Source organism: Aythya fuligula, chromosome 5 (assembly GCF_009819795.1).
Source record: "Aythya fuligula isolate bAytFul2 chromosome 5, bAytFul2.pri, whole genome shotgun sequence".
NCBI classification, from domain to species: domain Eukaryota; kingdom Metazoa; phylum Chordata; class Aves; order Anseriformes; family Anatidae; genus Aythya; species Aythya fuligula.
In genome coordinates this window covers 19,829,271-19,855,182 of record NC_045563.1, presented here as the reverse complement: position 1 = coordinate 19,855,182, position 25,912 = coordinate 19,829,271, and the positions used below count along the sequence as shown (strand labels likewise).

Sequence of the window (25,912 nt, the reverse complement as noted above, 5' to 3'; positions counted from 1 at the left end):
GTCACTGGCGAGTAGGGGGCATGGTCCCTGCTTCGGGGGCGTGGTTTTGATCTCGGGGGCGTGGTCTGACCACGGAGGGGGCGTGGTTCCTGGTTAGGGGGGCGTGGTCCCGGCTTGGGGGGACGGGATCCCGGACTCGGGGGCGTGGTCTGAGCGCGGAGGGGGCGTGGTCCCGGTCTCGTGGGCGTGGCCTGCCGGCGGCGGGGGCGTTCCCCGCGGCTCCCCGCCGTGCGGTGCCGGTGCCGGGTGTCGGCGGCTCGGTGCGCCCCGGGGGCGATGGGCAGCGGCGGCTCGGCGCGGCCGGTGTCGGCCGAGGGCCCCGGGGGCGCGGAGCAGCGTCTGGAGGTGCGCGGCGGGCGGCTGCCGGCGGCGCTGTGGGCGCAGCGCGGGCTGGTCAAGCTGTACCTGAGCGGCGCGGGGCTGCGGGAGCTGCCGGCCGAGCTGGCGGCGCTGCGGCACCTCCGCACGCTGGCCCTGGACGGCAACGAGCTGCTGGAGGTGCCCGAGGCGCTGTGCCGCCTGCCGCGCCTGGCCTACCTCTACCTGGGCCGCAACGGGCTGCAGGGGCTGCCGCCCGCCTTCGCCCGCCTGCAGAGCCTGCGCTGCCTCTGGCTGGAGGGCAACTTCGTGGCCCGCTTCCCCCGCGCCCTGCTGCGCCTGCCCGGCCTGCGCAGCCTGCAGCTGGGCGACAACCGCCTGGCGCGCCTGCCCGCCGCCCTGCCCCGCATGGCCGGCCTGCGCGGGCTCTGGCTCTACAGCAACCGCTTCGAGGAGTTCCCCCCGGCCCTGCTGCGCATGGGCCAGCTCCGCGTCCTCGACCTGGACCGCAACCGCATCGCCCGCTTCCCCGACCTGGCCGGCCTGGCCGGGCTGCGCCTGCTCTCCTACGACCACAACCCCGTGCGGAGGCCGCCCCGCGTGGCCGACGCCGTGCGGCTGGTGGGCGACGGGGCGCAGGAGTACATGGAGGCGCGGGAGGAGCGCCTGCAGGGCCTCCGGAGCCAGGGCGAGAAGGAGGAGGAGGAGGAGGAAGGCGCCGAGGCCTCCCTGGCGGCCCCCGGGGATGGCTCCCCACTGCTGGGGGACGCGGAGGGTGGAGGCGCGGCCCTGCCGGGCTGCCCCGGGGAGACGTGAGGTGCTGTGCCGCAGCTGGACACCCCCAGGATGTGCTGCAAAGGGATGGGGAGCCTCCGCCGGGCTGCCGAGGACCAGCATCTCCCACCATGCAGAATGGGAAGCCTGCGGCCTCTGCACGAGGGAGAGCAGTCCCCAGTTTGCTGGGACCGCAAAGAACCGCCACCTGGACCCACAGGGCTCACGGCTTGCATCCACAAGTCCACCCTAGAGCGCCGTGCGTATGCACGGGGCTTGAGCATCGGACAAGGGAAGCCTCCCTCTGCCTGGTGGGCGGCCCTGCAGAGCCCGCTCACCCACAGGACAGGCGTCCCTGAGAAGCCGGTGTCCCAGGAGCACGGCTCTGGGGACGTTCCTACACCGAGCTGCAGGTGCCTCACCGCCTCCACGGGTGCCTTTTGCTCCTGCTTCCACGGGGCAAGACGGAAAGAAGCAATGCTGTCTGCATCTCTGCCTGCAGACCCCGTTGCCCTGAAGAGAGTCAAGGTTTGAGACAAACGCACAAACCTCTTCTGCACCCAGAGACCCCCCACCTGCTGCTTCCAGGATGGAAGGATGGAAATTCCAGGCTTGGGAGGATGGAAAGCCTCGCCTGGGCACCCACTCTCAAGCCTGCGAAGGGGTTTGCCTCTCTGCAGTGGGAAGAGGAGTCCCGTGCCCTGCCCAGAATCAGGCTCTGGAGACAGGGCTGCAGGCTCACCGTCCCTCTTCCCCTCCTCAAGCCCCATTTGTCCCAAACTCTGGCAATAAAAAGCACAAACCCAGCAAATCTGGTGTGGAAAGGCTTTGGGTTTGGTTCTCGGGGTGGGGGGGCTGCAGCAGGGAAGGGGGAGGTGTTTGGGAAGGGGGCTGAACTCAGCCTGTCAGTGCTGCGCAGCAGGGCCAGCTTATTCTTATTTTTAGGGCTGGATGCGGTCCCGTTCCCTCTGCCCACCCCCGAGCCCTCCTGGCACACCCCGTGCCACCTCTGAGGTCTCGGCTCACCGGAGGGCACAGACCGCGCATCCGCTTTTAATTGTGAGGGCTTGGGCTGGGCGGCTGGCAGCCAAGCCCGCGTGCCCACCACATCCTCTGCCTTCTTTGGGGCTTTCCATCCTCTTTGCAGCAGGAGCCGTGGCTGCGTTCAATGCCATTAAGAAGCTGCTTTCCCTCGAGCAGGGCTGTGCCACCGCCGCGGGGTGCAGGCAGCCGGGGGTGCCGCCAGCCTCTCCCCGCAGCAGGGACGAGATCCACGTGCAGGGAAGCGTGGAAGGTGATGCTTGCAAATGGGGTCCCTGCCTCTCCAGTGCCTCTTCCCACCCCGCATCCCGGTTCCCAGCTCGGGTGTGGGATTTGTGCCTGTCCCGGGCTGGGGCTGCTGTCTGGGACCTGCACGTTTCTGCTCCGTGCGAGCCTTTGGGGCTGCTGGCATCTTGGGGAGGCGTGCGTGCAGTGCATCATCCATACGTCGGCCTCTATATATATCCCTGCCTCCTCGCAGCTCCCCGCGCACACCGCCGCGTGTCCTCGCCGCAGCTGGGAGCGTGCTGCTATTTCCATCTGCTCCCGCTGACTGCGGGCACCAAGGTGCAGGCGCCGGCAGCGCTGCGGCGAGGACGGGCTCCGCATGACGGGAGCACCGGCACCGAGCGCGTCAGCCGCCCTCCTCCTCCAACAGACCCCGGTCACGAGGAGAACCAGGCTCCGGTGTGTGTGTCCCCCGCAAAGCGCCCCGGCCTCATCCAGCGCCACGCTGCCCCGGGCACATCACCCCCTGCCAGCCCCGCGTCTGGAGTTTCCTTTACTTATTCAAGACCAGCTCAATTATTTATCACAGCAACTCGAGCCTTTGTGGTGCCGCTGGCGCCCCGGGCTCGCAGGCAGCCCGTGTACCCCCCGCTTTGGGGACAGGCGCCCTGGTGGGTTGGCCCCGCGCACGGTGGCGTTGGACACAGCGGGTACAAAGCCCCCCGGGGACCCCCAGCCCGCCCCCCCCCAGCCCAGAGACGAGGCACGCTGGCAGTTCTGACTGTCCTTTATTACTGAGAGCAGGGGCTGCCTCCAGAAAACGAGGGGCCCCGCTCCCCAAAAATAGGATTCTGCAAAGAGGCGCCCCTGCCTCCGCCGGGGCCGTGCCCCCCGTCTGCCCCCACCTCCTGGGATCACCCAGTGCGCCCCATCCACAGCACACCCGCTCGCCGGCCGCTCTGGGCTTCTTTTTTTTTTTTTTTTTTTTCTTTTTTTTTCTTTTTTTTTTTTTTTTTTTTTTTTTTTTTCTCTATTTTACACACCAGTTGGATGTTACCGTCACATGAAGAAGAGAGATACCTGAACAAGATAACGGCTAAGAGCTCTAGAGTTAAAAATGAACACACGGCCCCGGGGAGCCCACCCTTCCCCGAGGAGCAGGGGGGGGCAGGGGGGGACGGGCACCCCTGCCCTCACACCCCGCTTTTGGGGGACCCCGGCACAGCCCGACGCAGTGCCTGGCACTGGGGGCCCCGCCACCCCTTGGCTTTGTGCGCGAGCCCAGCTGCAGCCCCTTCCCCAGGTGCGTCCATCTCCTCTGTTATGTTAAAAAAAGAGAGAAATGTGGTAAAAATACAAATGTCCCTAAAAGCATTATTATTACTGTAGTAGCAGAATTATGACTTCTCTCCAGATTGTCCGAAATGGTCTAACGGGGGGGAGGGGAGGGCTCCGGTGGCTGCCGGACACTTGCTGGCGGCAGGACAGGGACGGTGCCACCGTGTCCCCAGGGCCACTTGTCCCCCAGCAGCGAGTCCCCTGTGGCAGAAGGAGGGCAGGCAGCCGGGGGGGGGGGACACATGGGGGGGGCAGCATCCCCTTGATGGCTGCTCCTTGTTTTTTTTTGGGATGTCTGGCGCAGGGTCCCCCACGCAATGAATTGACCCCAGTGGCTGGAGCTCAGCCCGAAGGGATGGCACCGATGCTCGTGGGGGTGTCCCAGCTGCGGGGCACCCCAGGGTGCCCAGGGGGACACTGTGACGCAGGAACGATGCTCGCAGCCCGTGGTGCTCTGGGTGGGTGGCACCCCGCTCTCAGGCTGGTCCCCATGGGTGGGGGGGACACGGTGTCCTTGGCACGTGCTGGGGGACACTGTGGTGGCCACAGGAAGACTGGGGTGCAGAGCCCGGCCCCTTCGGTGTCCCCGCGGTGGGCAGGGGGTGGCCGTGCCCTACCTGAGATGGCTGCGGAGGTGGCAGCAGCCCCGCTGTGGGAGGGCTTGGCCGGGGGCCCTGGCATGGGGACACCCCGAGTGCACCCCTGGTGGGGCAGGGAGCCCTGGGGAGGGACACCGAGTGGTGTCACCTTCTGGGGACATCTCACAGCCAGCGCTGCTGCCATCCTGCTGCCTCCAATGCCACCGGACCGTGGCACGTGGGGGACACCCACCGTGGTGACAGCGGGGCGCCAACGGGGCGGTGCGGGCACCTTGGGGACGCAGCCGCTGGGTGCCAGCCCCCTGCAGCCAACAGTGGGGACAAGGACACCGCTGTGCACGGCGTGGGGACGGTGGCACCCGCTCCATCCTCACGCAGGACCCCCCCCCCCCCCCGCTGGGCGCTCGCGTGGGCCCCGGGCCACCCCGTGAGGAGACAGCCAGGGTGCAGCACCCCTGGGTGCCACCGCGGGGGGGGCGCAGTGGCATCAGGAGCACGGGGGACGTGCCGGGAGGGAGGTAAAGCAGCAAACCCCGCTGCAGGCAGCGACAGATGTGCCCGCTTTGGCTAACGAACTGCGGCATGGCTTCCGATCCCTTGGGTGCCCCCGGGGCTGGGGGGGTGGGAATGGGATGGGGCAGGGGGCAGGGATGTCCCTGGGCAGGACGTGTGTGGCTCCCGCTGGGGTGACGCTGGGAGAGGTCTGACTGGGCTGAAAGGGGGGGAAGCGGGACCCCCCCTCGCACCGGCAGCCTCCCAAAATGTGGGGTGATACTGGAGGGGGGGGCGGCTGGGCCCTGGGGACGGTGGCTGGAAGCACTCGCAGGAGACCTGCCCGGCGCTGGGGATGGGGACGGGGGCGCTCCGTCCGTCTGTCCATCTGTCCCCCACCCTCCACCGCCGTCCCACCCCTGTCCTGCCCCAGGGCCGGGGCCGGGGGGGGTGCTCTCAGGCTTTCAGCTGGTGCCACTGTGCCACCGCCTGCCGGGGCCGGGCGATCATGTCCTTCCAGTGCTTCACCTCGCCGGGGCCGCTCTTCCAGGACAGGTAGATCTGCGGGGACACGCAGCGTCACGCGCTGTCCCTCTGTCCATCCGACCCTCCGACGGCCCCCCCCCGGGGACACCAGCCCCTCACCCACGGGATTTTTTGGGGCCGGACCCACCTTGCCGATGACATCGTTGCGGCTCAGCCTGTCCTTGTCCATGACGGTGATGACGATGGTCGTCTCGCGCAGCCGCTCCGTGGGGATGTCGAAGGAGAAGGACTCGTTGAAGACGGGGTTCAGGCACCGCTTCATCACCACCGTCTTCTTCTTCTCCACCCGCTTGTCCTTGTACATCAGCCACACCTTCACGTAGGGGTCTGCCGGGGGGGCACAGCGTGGTGCTCAGCCCCGGCCGGCTGCGGGGACAGGGCCCGGCCCCCCCCCCAGGGTGGGTGCTGGGGGTCGTACCTGACGTGCCCCCGATGTCCATGGCTTTGAGGTTCCGCGCCTTGATGATGTTCACCACGATGGAGTTGGCGGAGGGGTTGTAGCACAGCGACAGCAGCAGCTCCCCGCGGCTTCCCTGGGGGGGGGCGCAGAGGCTTTTAGGGCCCCCCCAGGTGCACAAACCCCTCCGTGTCCCACCACGGGACCGGGGCGGTGGGCTGGGGGCACCCGGAGCCACCCCAAAAGTGGACTTTGGGACCGGGCAAGAAAAAAATGGGCCAACCTCGAGGAGGGGACAAATTTCTGGGGTCATTGCCAGTGGGACATTTCAGGACCGTCCCAAGTGGGACTGTTTTTGGGGCCATCCCCTGTGGGATGCTTTTGGGGCCAACCCCTGTGGGATGCTTTCTGCTCCTGTTAGAGGCAGGAGAGAAAGAAAACTTTAATTTTAGCTCTCCCTGAAATATCTCAGCCTGACCCCAAATGAGGCGCTGGGTTTGGGCTACTTAATGCCTTCCTATAACTGCTAGATGGGGATGACGAGGCGCGAGCAGCCCCGTGTGGACACCCCGCAGGAGCACCCAAGGCAGCACGCACCCCCAGGGCGGCCCCAAGACTTGTCCCCTCTTTGGGACACTGCGGGGACAGGGGCAGCCCCCCCCGAGGACCGTCCCCACGGGCCTTACGCTGCCATCGCTGCACGGCTTCAGGTCCTTCCAGAAGGTCTGCATCTGGGTGAGGTCCACCTTGTTGAGGGGGATGGACACCTCCCCGATGGGGTCGTTGCGGCTGAAGCGGTCGTAGTCCAGGACCTGGAGGTACAGCACCCGCTGCACCACCTTCTCGTAGGGGAACCCTGCGACGGAGACGGAGGAGGATGAGGAGGCAGCCCGAGAGCTGCAAGAGGTTCCCGTGGTGGCCCCTCTCGTCACTGGCAGCCACCCCGGGGTGTTGGGGCCGGGCATCCCAGTCCCTCCCAGCCCCTACCTTCGAAGAGGAAGGTCTCGTTCCAGTGCGGGTTCAGGTTCTTCCTCTTCACCTTGGTCTCCAGCTTGTGCTTCTTGTCGGGGAGCAGGTAGATCTTGACGAAGGGGTCGCTGGTGCCGCTGAAGTCCTTGGCCGGCAGCTCCTGGGCCTTCATGATCTTGACGGTCAGGGTGGACTCCTGGAAGTTGTAGCCGACGCTGAACTGGATGCGGCCCAGGTTCTCCCGGCTGGAGCCATCGTGGCCCTCGTCGTCCTCGGAGCCCGGTGAGAGCTGCGGCGGGGGAAGAAGGGGTCGTGAGTGGCGGACGCCTTGCTCGGGGCCGTTTTGGCCGCGCCGTGCCAGGCTGGAGCCACAACCACCGCAGGGCCCCGAGCGCTGGCGTCTCCGGCTCTGCGGCGGCAGCTGTCAGCGGGCATCAGCCTCTCCCGTCTCACCCACAACCGTCCCCTCGGATGACTCCTGGCTCCGCTCCGCGGGGACGGGGAGCAGCAATTAGCCAAATCCCTCCTGACAGCCCGTCCGTCACGGCCCCGGCACCGCTCCCCGTGACGGGGACTCAGCGGCGCGGGCTGGGACTGCCGGAGGGGGGTGCGAGGGGACGCCCAGATGGGCGCGGGCGAGGGATGGAGGCCGGCGCCCCTGCCCACCCGTGGCACCCACCATGAGCATCTCGCTGGTCAGGGAGTTCACCAGGTCGGAGACAGAGGAGCGCGGCTCTGTCTTGCGGTCGGACTCGTCGTTCTGCGTCTGCCCGGGCACGGGTGCGGTGTTCACCGCCTTGCCGCCGGCTGGCAACCTGGGGAAAGAGAAGCAGCGCCCTAGAGCGGGGCCGGGGGGACCCCGAGGAGATGCCCGCAGCCTGGGGCGCCCCGGTGGGCTGGAGCCAGGCAGAGCCGGGCTGTGGAGGTGCCGGCCACCCACAGCAGCCTGTGGGCATCCCTGGTGGTGCCAGCCCGGTGCCGGTGCGCAGGTCAGACCCTCACAGCCAGCTCACCGGGCATGCCATCAGCCCAGCGAGGTGCAGCCACTGCCCCCGGCCGCCTCCTGGCCCCAGGGGTCCTCTCCAGCACCCCCGGCTTTGGCTGCACCCACCCAGTGCTGGCTGTGTGGCCGAGCCCCGGTGCCCTGTGCTGCAGCTCAGTGCCTGGCTGACAACCATCCCCTCTCAGGTCAGCGCTGACCCAGGGCCACCTTCCCTGGTGTCCTGCAGCCGGAACGCCCACCCCGTCTGGCCCCATATGGGTCTCGGGCGCCTGTCCTGGCGGCTGCGGGGATGCTGGGCATGGAGCCGGGGGGAGCTGCGGACGGACAGAGCAGCGATGGAGGCGGGCGGGCACACACCGGGACCACGCTGCCAGGAGGCACAGGGACAACGGGGGACACAGGCACACGGCGGTGGGGACAGACCTGAGGAAGGAGGGGGCACGCGCGTGCACACGCGCTTGCGCCCTGGCCGCGGGGATGGCGCGGCTCCTCCACAAGCCAAGGCACGGGGACAAACTGACAGACGGACAACAGGCGCAGCACCGGGACGCACGGACCTTGGCAGCGCTGCCCCCGGGGTGGCAAAGCCACGCATGCACACAGGACGCCCACCGACACGGCAAGCACACGCAGGCACGCGCCAATGGAGACGCCGGAGACCTGGGAGCAGTGGGGATGGAGGCGGCGCTGGGGGGTGGAGGGGGAGGCTGTGGGCAGCCCCCTCACACAGGTGTGACGGCGCACGGGGAGGATGAAGAAACTGAGAGAGCTGGAGAGAGGCAAAGTCAGGTTAAAAACAGAGTGAAGGCGGAGGAGAGACAGCGGCGGCGGGGCCGGGCGGGTGTGGTGTCGCTGGAGCTGCCTGGTGTGCGCCAGCGGCGGTCGTGGGCCAGCAAGAGAAAGGGAGGAAGAGCAAGAGAGAGGAGGAGGAGCAGCGTCTTCCACCGCGGGATGGCCGGCCTGGAGGGAGGGAAGGGGAGAGAGAGGAGCAGGGTGGACAGAGAGCTTGGCCAAAGGCACAGGAGACGAACCCAGGCGCTTGGCTGGAGCCGCTGGGGATGGGCTAGAAGGAAGAAGCCAAGAGATGGGGACGGAGGAAACGTTTCGAGGCGGAGGAGTGCTGGTGGAGAGCTGTCCCCTCCGCCGGCCGAGCCCCAGGGGGCCGAGGGGGCAGGGGAAGGAGATGGAGGCATGAGGGCCATGCTCGCATTGTGATGGCGGGGACGGGGCTGCGAGCGGCTGCGCGGCGCTGGGTAAAATGGGGGGGGGGGGGGAAGTGCTAAAACATGGAGCGAAACCGAGCCGAGCAGGGTAAAAATAGCCGGTGGGCGAGAACGGTGCCGGTTCATTAACACGCTGATCACGCGGGGAGGCAGCACCCGCCTGCTTCGCGCCTCCCCAAAGACGGCATCGACACCGCCCGGGGCTCCTCTGCTCCCTGTGCCCCGGTCCAGCCGGGCTCTGCCACCGGCGCCAGCTGCAGGAGCTTTGGGTGGACCCCGGCGAGGAGCCTGGTGGGGCCGCAGGTCGCTGCAGAGCTGCCCCCACGTCCCGGCGAGTGCTGCCCGCCCCTGGGCACCGGTGGCGGATGAGAAGCGCGTTGGGATGCGATGCGTCTCAGCTGCCAGCGCGCTGTGGGGTCCCCGCAAGCCTGGCCGCGCCGTGCCCGCTCCCTGCCCACTCCCCCTTCTCCCGGCACGGCGTCTCTGCCCTGCTCGGTGCCACGGCCGCCCCAAGCCCCCCCCCGGCATGCAGACAGCACGGCGCTGGCGGCGATGAGGATGGGGATGGACGGAGGGAAGGCAGGGAGGGAAGGAGGGGGAGGAAGGGGTCGGGGTCTGCTCGGCGTCGCCGCTCCAGTGGCGAGGAGAGCTGCCGGCGTCTGCAGACGTCGCCGTGCCCGCTGCCTGGCCGCTCCAACCTGGGCGCTCCGCGAGGCCGGCCTCCTCCTCCTCCTCCACCCTGGGTGAGGCCCTGGTCTCCTCCTGCTGCGGGACTGCCCTCTTCCTTACTCATACCTCTTGTCCCCCTGAGCGTTCGGCTGGTTCGGCTGCGTCCCAGCGGGTTGCAGGTCGGGGATATTGGCAAAGTCATCTTGCTCTGAGAGTCCCAAAACCAGGGATAACACCACCATCCGGCCTTCCCTGCCCAGGCGGCCCCGCACGCGGGGAGGAAGCAGAACGGGAGAGAGAGAAAGAGAGAGGAGAACAGAGCGTCAGGCGGGGGACCCGCTGCAGCGGTGGCCCCGCGGGCAGGGACGGCAGCGTGGGGAGCACTCCACCACCGGCCCCTGCGGAGGAAACAGCGTCTGGGACGGCTGCGGGGAGAAAGGCACCAACTCCTGCCCAACACGGCATCCCGGGGCCCGAAACTGTGCCCGCACCATGGTGCCAGGAGCTGGGCGGGAGGGTAAAGGGGCAAGGAGCAGAAGCAGCAGACGTTCATGGCTCCGCAGCGCGGCGGTGGTCAGCGGCAGCGGCTCTGCGGCGGGGAAGCGCCGCACGCTCAGCACGGCCCTGCTCCGTGGGGCCCCCCCCCCCGCCAATTAGGGCTGGAACCGGCGACAAGGCTGGGTAAACAGAGAGGAACACGACCCGGGGGATGGCTAATGAGCCTCATCTATAAATCAGGAAGCCGGCAAATGGAGCCGGCGAGGAGGCTGCCCGTGGGAGCAAAGAGGCTGCGTGCGCGGCGGAGAGGGGCTGCTGGAGGTGTCCCCACCAGCGGTGAGAAGGGGACAAATGGAGCGGGGGGGGACACACAGCTGGGAGGGATCCCCCAGGGCGTCGGGGGCCGGTGGAGGGCACGGCGGGGAGGACAGAGGAGGAAGGAGGGGACGGAGTGTGCCGAGCCGCGGCGATGTCATGTGCCGAGATATGGGGACCGCGTGGGGCGCAGATTAGTCCTTGCCGCTGGAGGCTGAGAAGCCAGCGCTGATAGGGGAGCTGCGTTTCAGGCAGATTAAAGATCACACGCCTCCGGCAGCTCCCGCCCGGCTGCCCCTGCAGATCACAGCCCAGGCGGAAGGCAGGCGGCGATATCGGGGCCGCGCAGCCGGTCGCCCTGCACGAGGGCTGCACCCCCAGGGTCACCCCCACCGCCCCGGGATCGAAGCCGGAGCATCCCTGCATCCCTGCGGTGCTGCAGGTGGCAAAGCCAGGGTGGGAGGCGAGCCGGAGGAATTTGGGACCCCCTTCCCCAGCCCCCCGCGTTGGGGTTGGAGTCCCAGCCCCCAGGGAGGCAGCGATGGGACAGGGGGGACCCGGCGCTCGCCGCCGGCCGCGCGCAGCGTTTACCCGAGCCTGGAGGCACCGCCGGGGGAGAGGAAAGGACCGAGAGCGAACTTACAGGAAGGACTTCATGTCCAAGCCGCGGTTGCGGATTTGCCCCACCACGTGGTCCCAGCTGCCGGGGTTGGAGCGGCTCCGGCCACCAGCTGTCCGATGCTTGGAGCCGGCGGCGATGCCCTGGCGCCCCTGGCCGCCGCGGGAGCCCCGGGGGTTGCCGGCAGCGGAGGAGCCGCTGTGGGCCTGGAGGTGGCCCAGGCTCTGGCTGGTGGTGGGCTGGCTGTGGTTGCCTCGCTGGTGCTGGCTGAGGGGCTGCTGCAGACTTTGCTGGCGCATGAGCGTGCGGGGCCTCTGGCATTTGGGGTCGCCTGCTGAGGTGGGGATATACTCAAGGGTAGTGGCTGTGGACAAGGTGGAGTCCTCGAAACTTAGGGAGAGGAAGGGCAGAGGAGAGGAGAGAAAGGAGAAGAAGGTGAAGGGGCAAAATTGGAGGAAGGAAAAGAAGAGAGTTAGAGAGAAGATGCCCCAGCGCAGGGAGCGCTCCGGCAGGGGCCAGCGGCTGCAGCGAGCGGTTCCTCTGCCTCCCGGCCGCGGCACGGCCTCCCCGGCAGCGCCGGGCTCCCGCGCTGCTGCCATCTCGCCGGCCGCCCCGCTGCTGCCTCCCGGGCGCCGGCAGCGAGGGGCTGGGTGCCCTCCTGCTGCCGCGGCGCCTTCCCAGCCTGCCGGCCGACCGACCTCGTCTGCGAGCTAATTAGGCTGCTGCGTGAAGGCGAATCCCTCGGTGCCCCGCGTGGCGCCCGCTCACGTGCTGCCAGCCAGCCAGCCCCGTCCCCGTCCCTCCCAGCCCAGCACCCAGCCCGTGCCACTGCGGGGTCTCGCAGCCTCGCCGTCCCCAAAGCACCGTGCCGGCGGCGGTCCCCGCAGCGATGGGGACCGAGCCCCAGGACAGCGAGCCGGGTGTCCCCGGGGCCAAGCCAGGCAGCAGGGGGGCGGTGGGGACGCAGCGCCGGGGAACACGGATGGGCTTTGCCCCCCCGGTGAGGGGGGACGAGCAGGCAAAACCACGGGGATGCCCATCACTGCCCAGGCAGCCGGGGCTGCAGGCACACGGGGCGCAGCCAGCACAGCCCTGCGATGCCCACGGAGCCTGCAGAGCTCATGGCTCGTACCAGCGGTGGGACAGGGACGGGGACAGGGACAAAACGCGTGGCCGGGTGTGCGCCTGGAGGCACCGCGGGCGTGCAGAGCGGCTCAAGGGAGACGCAGCGCCGACAGCGGGTGTTTGCAGCAGCCGCCCAGCCCGCCAGAACAAGGGGTGTGCAGCCCAGCCAGCCTGGCAAAAGCCCTCTGGGGGTCCTCGGTGCACGGGGAGCCCCCGGCACAGGAGAGTCGCCTTCAGCAGCAGCCCCCCCACCACGACCCCGGTCCCTGCGCTGCCCTGGGGCTGGCCGGGCGATGGCTGCAACCGTGGGGCGAAGCTGTGCCGTCGTGCATCGCAGCAGTGGGGGAACAGAGAGGGGGAGAAGAAATTAAAGAGAAAAAAAAAAAAAAAAGAGGTGAAGAAAGAGTGAGAGGTGAGAGAAAGAGAGAGAGAGAGGGAGGGGAGTGGAGAGCTGGGACGGATCCGGCCCCATGGCCGGGACCTGGAGGCACGCGGGGTGTTGAGCCTCCCCCGCGCCTGCCGCCGACCTCCTTTCGGTTTCCTATCAAATCCTAAATTAGTTCAATTTACAACCTCTCCGTCACAGGAAACTAAATCTGGCTCGGCTCGGCCCCGAGCCAGCTGGAGGCGCGGGCTCTGCCAGCACCATGCCACGCGGGAGCCGGCTGGGGACGGGGCACTGCAACCCCCTTGAGCCCCCCAAAACCAGCCTGGGATCCCCTGGGACCACCGAGCAGCCGTAGGATGGTGGCACCGGGATGGCACAGCAGCCTGCTGCCGGCGGGGATCATCCCCGGCAGGAAAGAACCCCCTCAAAACACCTGAAACGCAGCAAAACGTGACCACCAGCAGGCTCTGCGGAAAAGAGGCTGAAAAAGCCTGCAGGCATCACAGCCGTCCCCTTAACCCTGCCCCTGCCAGCCTGTGCGAGCAGAGCCCGTGGTGGCAGCTGTCTGTCCGTCCATCCGTCTGCCCGGCTCCTGGCCACCCGCAGCCCCTGCCTGACTCCCTGCCGTGGCGGTGCCTTGCCTCAGCACCTCCCGGGGGGTTTCCCCTCTCCGCTGGCACCGGGCACGGAGACGTCCCGTGCTGGACCATCTCCTCGCGCTCTCCTTCCCCTCTCGCCCCCCAGTGCGTCCCAGCACGCCCCAAATGCTCGCCGCTGCCCGGTGCTGCCCACGAGCAGGGGCTGCTGCAGCCCCATTTTTGGGGAGCGGAGACCAGAAGTGTGGTCCCACCCGCAGAGCCACGCTGGTGGTGGCAAGCTGAGGACGCCCGACGTGCTCCCCAGCTGGCGAGTCCTACACGAAGGCCGTTTTTTTCCCCTAGCCCTGATCCTGCTCGAGCTTTGCCCAAATCCACCCCCGGCGTCAGAGCTGCAAGCGAGGTGCCGGTGCCAGGTCCCGCAGCGGCACCACGGGAAGGAGCACGGGGCTGGTGCTGCCGCGCATCCCCACGCCATCCCCGTGCTGTGGGGACACGGCTCTTGCCCCAGGGGCGTCACCGAGCTGCTGCCCCCATCGGGGGGGGGGCCGGGGAGGCTGTGCCGGAGCGTGCGTGCTCACTCACTTGGACAGGCTGAGCTTCCCTGCAGCCAAGTGGCTCTGCACCGTGTGCCAGCGGCCCCTCGCCGCCTTCCCCATGCTGGGCTCGCTGTGGGCAGAGATGCTGCTCCTCAGGCCGTCCTCGCCGCCGCGCTGCTTCTCCCCGGGGCGGCCGTCGCGCTCCCCCGCCAACCCCGCGGTGGCCGACGCTGTCAGCTTAGCCCCTGATAACAGAGAGCCACTGGGCCGGGCCGGCGGTCGGACCCCCCCAGACGGACACGAAGAGGGGCCGGACGGACAGACGGACATGTGGGGGGAGCCGTTTTGTACGGGGAACGGGGGGGGGTGTGGGGTGGGGGACACGAGGAGGAGGAGGAGAGAGAGCCAGAGGTGGACAGACAGACGAGACGGACAGACAGAGAGAGAGAGAGAGAGACATCAGCACTGCAAAAAAAAAAGCAAAGGGAGGCCCCTGGCCGGAGGGTGTGCGGGGTGTGTGGGGGGGCTGGTGGAGGTGGCAGAACCAAAAAAAAAAAATCCAAAATGAAGGGGGGAGGAGGCGGAGGGGCCCCGGGCTGGGGTCCTGTCCCGAACGCGCAACCCCAACCCGCAACCCCAACCCGTGCTGCCGGGGGGCCCCGGGGCACCGGGGAGCGGGTGGGGGGGGGTTGCTCGTCTCCATGGGGCTGCCCATGGGGGGCCGGGGGACGAGGAGGAGGAGAAGGAGGAGGAGAAGGAGGAGGAAGGCGCGTGGGTGCTGCCCATGTACTCACTAGACGCGAGCAAGCCCGGTAAGGAGAGACTCACTTGAGGGAAAGGCGCGGGTCACCGTACGGGGCGTAAGGTGAAATGTTTAGTATAAACTCCTTGGGAGGGTACGAGCTCCATTTCTGCTGCACTGTGTTGTCATTGTTATTCCAAAAGTCTCTGTCTAGATCGCTACAGCGGCCGGAGACGAGGGGAGAAAGAAGAGGGAAATACAAGAGAGAGAAAGCTGAATTCCTGCCGGGGGGAGCGCGGTCCCCCCGCCCCCCGGCCAGCCGCTGCGGCCGAGCCCTGCGGAGAGAAACGGACAGACGGACGGGCGGGCGGGCGGGCGGACAGACGGAGCGGGGCAGAGCTGCGGAGAGACAGGCTGGGAAGGAGAGAAGGACGCAGAGGGGTTAGAGAGCTGCTGGCGCTGCCACCCCGCGCGCAGGGTTTGGGCAGGGGGCCGCATCCTGGCGTCCTGGGCAGCCGGGTCCGGAGGCCGACGCTGTGCCTTGAGGGGGTGGGAGACGAGCGGCGGTGACGGGAGGGGGCTGTGCCTGGGTACCCCGATGCTGGGACCCCCTCTTTTGCCAGTGTGGGGAGATGGGAGCGGGTCCCGCGCCTCCTGCTGCCACCAGCACCGAGCCATGGGCATCCAAGGCAGCGCTCTGCCCTCGCGCTGCTCCCAAAATGCTGCCGGCTGCACAGGCAGAGCCGTGCAGGATGTGGCCCCGTCCCAGAGCAGGATCTTGGGTGTCTGCACCCCACTGAGGCCAGGGTTTGAGGCAGCCCTTGGTTGGGACCGTGGTTGTTTTCTGCCCACGGCAAGGTGCGCTCCATCCCCACGGTGCCAGGGGGTGCCAGCCCCCCATACCCACCCCAATTCCGCACTCCCTCACACACCCCTGGTTGTCCCAGCCCTCCATCCGGGGGGCAGGGCTCAGCACGCCCAGCTCGGGGACACCCCTGGGGACACCACGCAAAAGGCAAGCTGGCAGGGGCACCCCAGGGTGCTGGAGAGAGGCGCAAACCCCCCAGTGTCCCTGAGACCCTCTCCTGCAGGGGCTGGGGGATGTGGGAGCGCCTCCGCCCTGACTGAGGGGCCGATAACTCCCCATGGGTGACTGCAGGAGTGGGGGATGCTTCGGCACCACAGGGGGACCACCCATCACCCAGCGTCCCCAACCTAAAATCGAGCCTGCGGGAGAGAGCTGGGCAAGCGTCCGCTGTTGGGAGCAGAGGGGACAGCCACCTCTGTCCCCAGGGAGGGTCCTTCCGCGGCTGGGTGGCTCAGGGCACCTCGATCCCGGTGTCCCCGCACAGGTGACGGCGGGCAGGGCGCTGTGTGGGCTGTGGCTGTGCCGGGGCCCCCGCTGGCACCGCAGCCCCTGCCCCTCTCCCCCCGCCCTAGCACCTACTTGATGGTTTTCTTCTCGCTGCGGCCTCGGCTGGAGTCTGGGGTCCCCACGGTCTCCAGGGACGTCTTGTAACGCTTTCCCTAGGGGGACAGCAGAGGGTCAGGGGCAGCACGGAGCCCCCACCACGGCAGGGGGGGGCTGCGCCTCGTGCCCTCCAAATTGGCACCAAATTTTACCCTCGCCTTCACAGCCTCCCGTGGGTGCCTCCTGCCCAGCGGCTGGCTCCGTCCCCACGCCGGGCACCGTCCCCAGGATGGAGCAGCAGCTGCACCCCGCGCCCCGCCACGGGGCAGGAGCGTGTAATTTTAGGCTTAATTGAAGTTGGATTAATTGAGTTCACCTTCCCAGCAAAAGGGAAGCGGTGCCATATGCTAACAAAGCCGCGCTCGCTCCTAACTGGGGCTTGTAATCAGGGCGCTGTGCCGTGACTTCCTACCGTGGGCTCAGCGTGCTGCTCCCTTCCAGGGGGGACAAGAGCGCAATTAATGCTGATTAGTGAACGATTAGGAGCGGCGCTGCAGGTGCCCGGAGACTGCAGCAGGACGGGAGAAGGGCTGGGGGCACGGACCAGCCCCCACCACGGCACCCCCGGGGCCTGTCCGCGGCACGGTGCCCACAGGCGCACCGCCGCCACCGTCCCCCGAGGTGTGCCAGCACGGGGCTGGCGGCTCTGCCGGCTTGGCCGTGGCTCCCGCGTGCCATCGAAGGTTGGGGACACGGCTTCCAGTTCCCAGCCTGGATGTATTCCCGGCCGGTTTCTGTTTCTTTGCTCCTCTGCCAGCTTTGCCCTTCTCCTCCCACGTTTCGCGCACGGGCACGCTCGCAGGAGCCGCCGCCTCCCTTTGCGGGCTGGTTTGGGTTCCCCCTCTGGCTGGGGGGGTTCTCCCGTGCAGAGAGCCACAAAAGACAAGTCTTTGCCTTGAGAGCACTTGACCCAGATTTGGATCTCGTCGTGAAGGAAATGCAGCCAGGGCCGGGCAGGGCGGTGAGGGGGCTCGGCTACGCCGGGCACCCCGGAGTGCAGGAGGTGCTGGGGGGCACAGCCCACGGTGGGGACGGGGACGGGGATGGGGACAGGCTGGCTGCCATCCCGCCGGGCTCTAGAAGGAAAGAGCACGCCGAGCAGGACAGGGGCCAGCTCGTTGCAGCTTGCCACAAGCGCGTATCTATACGTATTTGGAAACTTCCCTCCGTGCCGCACAAACAGTTTCACCCAAACATTTAATTATCGCCTTTCCTAAAGAGCAAAATAAAAGCTGCAGCCGGCATCGCCGCAAACTGTGCTCGGCACTGGGCTCTGCCTGCAGGCAGCCCCGCACCCCTCGGCCCCCCCGTGGGGCACGGCCACCCCGCTGTCCCCCCCCACCCTCCCCGCGGGCACCCAGCCCCGGGGCCACTTACCAGTCTGCGCTGGCACCACTGGCAGATGCCACACAGGACGATGGTGACGCTAAGGCTGACGGTGATGATGGCTGAGACGAGGATGACATCGCGGGAGGGGGCCCCTGTGGGGGAAGCAGAGCAGAGCTGAGGTGGGGGACGGGGAGGGACGGCCCTTTTGGGGACCCACGGCTGCCCTATGGCCACCCCAGGGCACCCCGGCTCTGTCCCCTTGGCTCTGTCCCCTGCATTGCAGCCTGAGAGCCCCCCACGCTCACCCCTCTGCTCAAACCGCCGGGGGCCATGGCACAGGGAGCTGCCCCCCAGCAATAAATGTGAGATGGGGACCCGGGCACGAGAGGGGAGGGAGACACCGGGGCCGTGTGGCAGCCCTGGCTGAGCGCCCCCGGTGCCACCCCGCTCCTCCCCACACCTCTCCCCACTGCAGCGGGGGGGTTTGGCGGGCCCCCAGCCCCGCTCAGGCCCACCCCCGTGTAGGACCCCCCCTGGGGTGGCATCTGTGCCGTGCCATCCCCGCTGCCAGCCTGGGGTGGGCACCGGCCGCCGCTCGCGCCCCAGCCAGCGGTGGGAAGCAGCGAGGCCGGAGCGAGCGTGCCCGTAGCTGTGCTGCAGTATAAATATTAAACAATAATCGTTAATAATTAATTCGCCCGCAGACCTTGTTATTGTAATGAAATTTGCCAGCGACTCAGGCGCTCACATGAGTCAGAGAGGCTGGATCCAGCGCCCCAGCATCCCCCCGCTGCGTGGCGTGGACCCCGGCGCCCCGCTCCCACGCCTGCCACCCGGAGAAGGACGAGGGGGGACACAGCGGCCCCAGCAGCGGTGGCCCCCGGCCTCGGGGGGGAATGAAAAAGAGAGGCTGGGGTGATGGTGGCAGTGAAGAGGACTCTGGGGAGTTTTACAAACGCCCCAGAAGCGGCTGCCTCGGCCGGAGCTGGGTGCTTGCTGGGGCTGCGAGGTGGCAGTGCAAGCCCCGGGGTGGTGGGGATGGGGTTGGGGGCTCCCTGTGGGCTGGGGTCCTGGGACCCCTGTCAGCCCCAGCCCACACACACGCTGCCTCCTTCCAAAACCAGGCCGGGGGGGCTCCAGCGCTCGGTCACGAGGACCCGTGAATAAAACTCGCTTAGCAACTGTTGCCTAGGAGGGAATTTGGGACCAGCCCTTAATTTCAAACATTTATAAACTGCAGCCAGAGAAGCTGCTGGGGGCGCAGAGCGCTCGGCATTGGTTAACTGGGCAGCCTGGTGTGGGCAGGGACGGGGGCGAGCTCTCCTTCTGCCCCCCAACTCACCCTGCTGCTGGTCCCCGTGGCCCCGAGACCTGCTTGGTGACACGGTGACACCCGGGACACCTCACCTGGTGCTGCGCTGGACCCCGGGCAGGGGAAGTGGCACCCCAGTGCTCCCAGTCCCCAACATCCCTGCGCCCTGCCGGCCTCCCCAGCAGCTGGGGCTGAGCTTCTGCCCCATCCCTGCAATGTCCCCAGCCACCATGTCCATTGTGTGTCCCCAGGGGAAGGGAGGGGGGAGCCAGGCGGGACAGCGAAGGGCTTTGGGAAGGCTCAGCACGCCCTGAGCAAGGCCAGGCTGGAAAATGCCAGCTCAGCTGCTCCAAAAGAGGCAAGCTAATGGATGCGATGACAGTGTCCCCGTGCCGGTGGCGGCTGTGACCCCCCCGGCTTAGCCAGCAGCTTCAGGAGATGCCATGGTGCTCGCAGGGTCAAGTTCATCTCCAGTATAATCCAGTAAAGGGAAATAAAAGGGGAGAAGAAAAGCAGGAAGGGATGCGCGCTGCCTGCACCGTGGAGCCCGGGCTGCGAGGATTATCCTGCTTAGGAAGGAGAAATCGGGGATGCTGTCACCAAGGGGACTTTGGCTCCTGCCGGCACCACGCAGTGCCGATGCTCGATGCCTGCCCCGGTGACACCAGCGGGGACCTGCCCCCCCCGTGGGGCCACGCGCCCCCAGCGCCAATGGGGAAACGCTAGGCTCCGCTGCAGCAGAGGCTTAAATGACTTGTTTTCTGGGCAATTAGTGCCGCTTAATTAGACAGGGAAGCTGAGCTCAGAGCTCCTGGCTCGTCCCCAGCCACGGGTGCTGCCTGGGGCACAGCAGGGCGGTGGGGCTGGGGGTGGCACGGGTGGGGACACAGCCCCGGGGAGCGCGTGGCAAACGCAGCGCTGCTTTCCCCACGGGTCTCCTGCGTGTGCCGGGGATGGGAAGGGCTGGGAGCGGGGGATCAGGGCTGGGGGGGTTGGGGAGGGGGGCTGCAGAGCCACCAGGCGCTCCTGAGCACGAGCGAGGGCGCAGGGAAATGTGAGAGGGATGATGGTTTCCTAAGCGCCGCGTGAGCCGGAGATGCCGTGAGATCGGCCCGGCGGAGGCGAGAAGTGCTGATGCCAACGGATCTGACACGCGGCGGAGCGGCGGCACCGGTGCTGCCGGGGGGGCTGGGAGGGAGGGAGGGGGGACAGCGGGGGCTGCTGCTCCCTGGCCTGGGTGGTGCTGCATGCCTCAGTGGCCCCGCGCACCAGGATGGGCTTTGCTGGAGCTCGGCACAGACAGATCCAGAGCCCGACTCGACCAAAAACCCCCCGGGGTCACCAAGCTGCCACCACACAACGCTGGCCCTGGGCAGTGCCTCAGTGTGGCAGTGGGTGGGCAAAGCACCTGCGAGGGGCACCTGGAGGGATCACGGCTCCTGCCTGCTCTGCCCGGTGGAAGGAGCTGGGCATCTCTCCCAGGGACAGAAAGGGCTTGGGCGAGGGGTGGGTGCGAGCTGGCAGCATCTGTGGGCACGGGGCTGGCTCTGACCTCCGGTGCCTGCTCCACAGGTGCCCCGTGGATGCCCACCCTGCACAGCCTCGCAGGGCTTTGCTTTTGGGCGCAGAACCCAGGGAAGAGCCAATTTCCCAAACGATTCCCGGGGAGGAAAAACTTAAGCCGTGCAGAGCTTCCCTCCCCGCTTCCCAAATCCATCCCCTCCCCACCCCGCCTGCTGCTGCGCTCTCGGGAAGCGCCGTCAGAGCCTCTCCCGCAGCCGGCGTGCCACAGCTCCACGCAGAGAAACTTCTCCCCGTGCCAAGCCGCCTTCCGCCACCGTGCGGGTGCCCAGCGTGCCCGCCCCATGCGCCAAGCCCCGCGCCAGCCCCGCGCCTCGCCAGCCCGGCAGCGGAAGCGCTCGCGGAGAGGGGGAGCGGGCGAGGGTGCCAAGCGAGCCATGCCTCGCAGCCTCAGCAGGACACGATGCTGAGCCCAAATGGGGAGAACGGAGAGGGGACGCGGCAATGAGGAGGAGCAGAGGGAGCCTGATCCTGTCCAGCACAGCCTCGGAGCGTCCCGGTGCTCCGCGGGAGGGCTGTGCCGTGCCGGAGGCCGCGGGGTGGGGAACGAGGTGGCCGCTCTGCCACACCGGGGCTTCCCAGATGCTGTTTGCCTGGCGCCAGGCCGTTAATTCCTCCTCTGCTCATCCTCCCACTCATTTGCTAGATATTTCCCAAACCTCTTATTTTTAGGTTGCAGCTGAGAAGCTGTGAATTTGCAGCTTTCGCTCCTGTGCGGGATGCCGGGCGCAGCGGGGGTGGGATGGGCAGAGCGGGCGGCGAGACCCGGACCCCACGGCGGGCAGGGGGAGTGCTGGGGTGGAAACCCCCCCGAGGAGGGGCCGGGGCTGTCCCCGGAGGGGAGCACGGCTGCGTGGCAGGGATGTTGGAGCCCTGCGGCCGTCCTGCCACCCTGGCAGGTTCCTGGCCGTGGTCCTGCCACCCGGCACCCGTCTGCGCAGACAACGCGCCGAGCGCCGCTGCTCAGCGCACCAGGCGCGCCCGGGGCGAGAGGGAAGGGAACAGGCGTCTGCTCTCCATCTGTGCATCTGTCTGTCTATCCGTGCGTCCCCCTCTCCAACACATCCATCAATCTCTCCATCCATCCATCCCTCGTACACAGCTGCTTCTCCATCCAGCCATCTGTCCAGCCCCCGGAGCTGTCAATCTGTCCGTCTCTGCCTCCCCCACGGGGAGCAGCCTGCCCTGGGGGGCTTTGTCTCCAGACCCCCAGGGACCCCCCAACACCTCCATCCTGGTGCCCGGAGCCCTCCTGGCGCTCAGGCTGTGTGCATGGCACGGTCACTGCCACTGCCACCGTACGTGGCGCGTGAAGGGAGGGCGGTGAGGCCGGATCCTGCTGCCCCCAGGGCACGATGTCCCCATGCCCACAGCAGCTGGGAGCACCCGTGCCCCACTCCAGCGCAGAAGCTTGTGGTGGAGGCAGAATCTGGCACGTGAGCACACTCTTCCCCCAGTGGTCTCCCATGTCCGGGCTATTTTCGGCTCAGGATTTCCGGAGACGCGCGTGGTTTCTGCGCCTCGTGGTCCCCACCGTGCCGCTCCTCCCGACAAGTGCCAGCCCCCCCCAGCCCCCCAGGACTTTCTACACCTGTGGGTTTCCACCCATCCCACGAGGCGTCACCCTCCCTGTTCCAAGCCCACCTCCCCACATCCCTGTGCCATCCCTCACGGCTCCCCCCACCTTGTCCTCTCCCGTGCCATCTCCCCCAAAAAGCAGGCACGCTCAGGTTGAGCACCTGCACGCACAGCCTCGGCCTCGCCCCCTCCTCCTCCTCGCCCCTGCCAGCCCCCTGCCAGCCCCCGGCACTGCCCAGGCAGCGTCCCCAACACCACTGTGGGGATGGGAGCCCCACAGAGGGCTCAGTGCCAGGGGCTGCGAGCACACGAGGGATGCTCAGCACGGTGGCAGCCCCCAAAACAGAGGCTGGTGGTGCTGGGGGAGGAAGGAGAGGGAAAGGGAAGAAACACAGCTGGGAGGGGAGGAGAGAGGAAGGGAATAACAGCCCTTAGGGAAGGGATATGGAAAGGACTGGGAGAACCTTTAGCTATGTGCTGAGACCCCAGGACAGCGGGGATGGTCACCTACGGGGCAGCGGGGGCAGCCACCCGTCACCCCCCCAGCCAGAGGCGCATCCCGCTGCGCTGCGCTCCCTCCCTCGCCGCCCCAGCCTCCTCCATCGCCCCGGCTCCATCTCCGTCAGCGCCACCGGCCGCTTCCCTTTCAAACCTCATTAACTCCCCCCAAGGTGACCTGCTCCCTCCTGCAGCAGGGCCGCAAGCCCAGCCTCCCGGGGACGCTGCGAGGGGACGGGGGGACCCCGCACGGGGCACCCCGAGCCCACGGGTGGGCGCACGGCAGCCCAGCGCGGCGAGAAAGCCGGGACCGTGGGGTACGGGACGAGCCCCCCGAGCCCTCCAGGGACGCCCCCGCGTGCCCCCGGCCCCCCAGCCCTGTTCCCAGGAGCCCAGGTCCCCTCTCGACGCCCCGGCTGGCGCTCTGCCTTTGCACACAGTCCCTGCGCGCCAGCCCTGCTGTCGGCTCTTCGAAAGCCCTTCCCCTGCTGAATTCATCTATAATAGATATTGTAGCTGAGCCCCCAGGGGCCGGGGGGTGGCAGCGATATTATCTGCATCTGTCTTCATTCCCCTCTCCCCCGCCCTTCCCCGGCAGGCTGAAAAGCCGCGAGATCAGGCGGAGGAAAGCCGCCTCCAGCTCCTCTCCTGCTCCTCGGCGCGGGGGGGATCGGCCAGACCTCCCCGTCCCCTTCCCCACACCCCCCGCGGCCAGCCCCGTCCCCGTCCCTGTCCCCGTCCCCGTCCTGCCACCTCTGTGGGCAGCTGAACTGCTCGGGGGGGTGGGCAGAGAGAGACAGCACCCATGGGTGAGCGAGAGCCCGGGGGGCTCAGCACCCCCACAGGCACCCCACTGCCACGGGGGATGGGTTGGAGCCAGCGGGGGGGGGACATGGGCGCTGCCAGAGCTGGGGACGATGGGGATGGGGGGAGGCTGTAGAGGATGCTCTGGGGCACCGGCAGCAGCACGAAGCCCGCTCTGGGGGGGCTGGGGGCTGGCAAACGGGGGAGCCCCAGCCCCCAGCAAGGCAGGGACACAGGGAGGGGGCAGGACAGGCAGGGGACAAAGGTGCTGTGCCCGCGCCGTGCGGGACGCGTGTTTGCAGCAGGTGCCTGGCTCCCAGCGAGGCTGGGCAGCCCGCGAGCGCTGCCAGCCCTCCGCTCTTTGTCTGCCTTCCCCCGGCTCCGTGCTCCCCCCTTCCTCACAGCCCCTTCGCGCCAGCCCCCCCCCTGCCCGCCCCCGGCCGTGCTCCTGCCGGGCGCTTCGTCTCGTTTCGAAGCCGGCTCTCAGCTTTTGTCCCACCCTCGGCACCCGCTCCGACGTCCCCCGGCACCCGCCGTGCCAGCGCGCAGCCCTCCCCGAGACAGCGCCGGGGGAAGGCGCAGGCAGCAGCGGGTTATTTATCCACCGCCTCCCCAGGGGCCAGCAGAAACGGAGCCCCTGGGAACGGGGACGCAGGTGGGGAGCAGCGGCTGCAGCTCCCAGCAGCTGCCTGGTGTGCGGGGATGAAGAGGGACCTGCCCGGAGAGGGGACAGCTGGCACCGGCAGCAGGGACGGAGGGGACGTCTCGCCTGGCAGCACGGCGGGTGGCAGGGCAGTGGGGAGGGGGGGTACCAGCGTGGGGGACATCGTCCCGGTGGCACAGAGGGCACCGTTGGCTTCAAAGCCAAATCTTCAGAGCGTTGCCCTCGGCCACAGCTCCCCTGACACGCTGCAGGGCGCGGTACCGCGGTCAAGGGCCCTGCCAGCAGCCCCCCCAGCCCCCCAGCAGGATGTGGCCGCTTTGGGAAGCCCCCCCCGGCTCGGTCCCGATTCTGAACACCCCCTGCAGCTGCCTCCTCGGGCATCCCCACAACACCCACTGGCTGCTCCCTGCCCTCTGAGGCTCCTTTGCCCTGGGCACGTCACAGATGGTGGCAACACTTCCCGAATCACCCCAGACATCTGCCCCCCAAAACACACCGGGAATACCGGGGGCCACAGCCACCACCCTGCACCCCCCAGGTGGGCTTTGCCCCCAGAGGAGCACAGCACCGGGCTGATGGCACCCTCTGCCCAAGAAGGGTCTCTCCCCAAACCAGGGCACCCCCATGTTCTCTGTGCCCCCCCAGGGCCCCACGCAGCCTGGCTCTTCCCAAACCCAGAGGGGCTGCCAGGAGCAGGGGCAGACGCAGGTGCCAGCGGAGCAGAGGGAAGCAGGGGCACCGACGGGCGAAGCAGATGGTGCCCTGGTGCCTGGCACCGCAGCACCCCGCTGCCCCGGAGCCTGCCTTGCGGGGACACCCCTGTGTGTGGGGAGAGCCAGGGACAGATTTGGGGGAACAGAAGGGGTCTGCGCCCTGTTCAGAGCTCAGGCTCTGCCGTGCAACCTCGCAGCCTGGCACAGCAGCTGGTGGCCCAGCGTGTGCCAAGGGGGACACACGGTGGGGGCAAGGGGCAGGGGCAAACTGGGGGCAGGTGCAAAGTTCGGGGGGAAAAGCAACTCGGGCGCAGCGCTCGGGCTCTGGGAGGGAAGGGCCACGCGTAGTGCCGGCGGGGACAGGGCTCACGTCCCCCCCTCTGCCACCACGCCACCGGGTGACCTTGGCCAGGCCACCGGCGGTGTCGCGCTCCCCTGTCCGCAGGGCATCCCACCCCGGTGAGGCTGTGGGGACGGAGCGCTGTGGGACCGAGCTGCTCCCGTGCCGCAGCGGGCGGCAGCGCCGAGCCCCATGGAGGCGACAGCTTCCCCTCGAAGGCTGCTCACCGGGGCCGCCGGCTCCCGGGCAGCCCTGGCGCTGTCACCCGCCACGGGTGCCACGGGTGGCGGTCCCCGGCGTGTCCCCACGCTGCCGGCTCCCGCAGGCCTGGCTCTGCCTGCAGCTGGCCCCAGCAAGGCGCGCCGGCAGCTCCTGCGCTCCCTGTGCTCCGCCACATCCCCGCCGGCACGTCCCCTGCCACCGCAGGACACGCCGTCCTTCTGCCCTCTCCCTGGGCCTGGGGACCCCAAGGCTGCGGGCTGCGGGGTTCCGGCGAGCCGCCGCGTGCCAGCAGCATCCCTCCTGCCAACCTTGCCCCAAAGCACCCCGGCGGTGTCCCGGAGCCCTCGAGGCGAGGCCGAGCGCTGCCTTCAGAGCATGAGCTCAGCAAAACGGCGGAGGCCAGAGCCCCCTCCCCAAGCCCTGGCGCGGTGCTGGCGGCGCTGGAGGAACGGGGCCGGGGGACCCCGGGAGGCGAGGGCTGGGGAGGGGCTGCAGGGACAGCACCGAGCACTCAGCCTCGGGCTCTGGGCGCTGCCCGATTTGGGGGGTGCCGGCCCCGAGGGTTGGGGCAGTGCCGGTTTTTGTGGGGGGGGGGTGGCTGGGGAGCCCCGGCCCCAGCGGCTCCGCAGGGCGGTGACTCGTTTGGGAGCCGCGGCGGTGACTTTGTCCCCAAAGTGCCCTAACTCCCGGCCGGGACCTCCGGCCGAGCCGCAGCCGGGGAGCCGAGGGGGCAGCCGGGCAGCCCGGAGAGGGCGGCGGGGGGCGGCGGCGGCGGCGGCGGCGGCGGTGGCGATGGGGAGCGGTGCGGGCAACCCGGGGCTGGGCTGGGCGGGGGGGGGGGGGGAGAACAGCGGCGACCCCCGGTGCCCCCCGCTTCTCCCCGTCCTCCCGGTGCCCCCGGCGGGCTCACCTGCGCTGGCAGCCTCCGGGTCGAGGTACATGGTGGCGGGCGGCGGCGGGGCGCGGCGGGGCCGCGGCTCA

General features: G+C 68.5%; 2 protein-coding genes across 6 annotated transcripts; one reads left to right on the top strand and one right to left on the bottom strand.

Annotated features, from left to right (window-relative positions):
* Positions 1 to 276: 276 nt before the first annotated feature.
* Positions 277 to 1,134, top strand: LRRC10B (leucine rich repeat containing 10B). The gene has a single exon (XM_032187936.1). The coding sequence runs from the start codon at positions 277 to 279 to the stop codon at positions 1,132 to 1,134; it is 858 nt and encodes a 285-aa protein (XP_032043827.1).
* A 1,996-nt stretch (positions 1,135 to 3,130) lies between these two features.
* On the bottom strand, positions 3,131 to 25,912 carry SYT7 (synaptotagmin 7). 5 transcript variants are annotated; one of them, XM_032189105.1, is made up of 13 exons: positions 25,842 to 25,912; positions 17,268 to 17,371; positions 15,867 to 15,946; positions 14,506 to 14,637; positions 13,724 to 13,939; positions 11,054 to 11,419; positions 9,724 to 9,849; positions 7,382 to 7,517; positions 6,721 to 6,991; positions 6,420 to 6,589; positions 5,755 to 5,869; positions 5,464 to 5,663; positions 3,131 to 5,351 (listed from the first exon to the last, which is right to left on the bottom strand). In XM_032189105.1, the coding sequence occupies exons 1-13, from the start codon at positions 25,870 to 25,872 to the stop codon at positions 5,247 to 5,249; spliced, it is 2,052 nt and encodes a 683-aa protein (XP_032044996.1). In that variant the 5' UTR covers positions 25,873 to 25,912; the 3' UTR covers positions 3,131 to 5,246. The 5 variants fall into 5 exon arrangements, with proteins under 5 accessions (XP_032044996.1, XP_032044992.1, XP_032044993.1 ...); XM_032189101.1 differs by lacking the exon at positions 13,724 to 13,939; XM_032189102.1 differs by lacking the exons at positions 9,724 to 9,849; positions 13,724 to 13,939.

Bases quoted from the DNA above. Each gene is read 5' to 3' on its own strand.
- LRRC10B (XM_032187936.1), top strand. From the start codon at position 277: ATGGGCAGCGGCGGCTCGGCGCGGCCGGTGTCGGCCGAGGGCCCCGGG.
- SYT7 (XM_032189105.1), bottom strand. From the start codon at position 25,872: ATGTACCTCGACCCGGAGGCTGCCAGCGCAG. The intron at 15,947-17,267 runs GTAAGTGGCCCC...CTGTCCCCCTAG, and splicing joins AGTGGTGCCAGCGCAGACTG to GGAAAGCGTTACAAGACGTC. The intron at 6,590-6,720 runs GTAGGGGCTGGG...TCTCCGTCGCAG, and splicing joins CGAGACCTTCCTCTTCGAAG to GGTTCCCCTACGAGAAGGTG.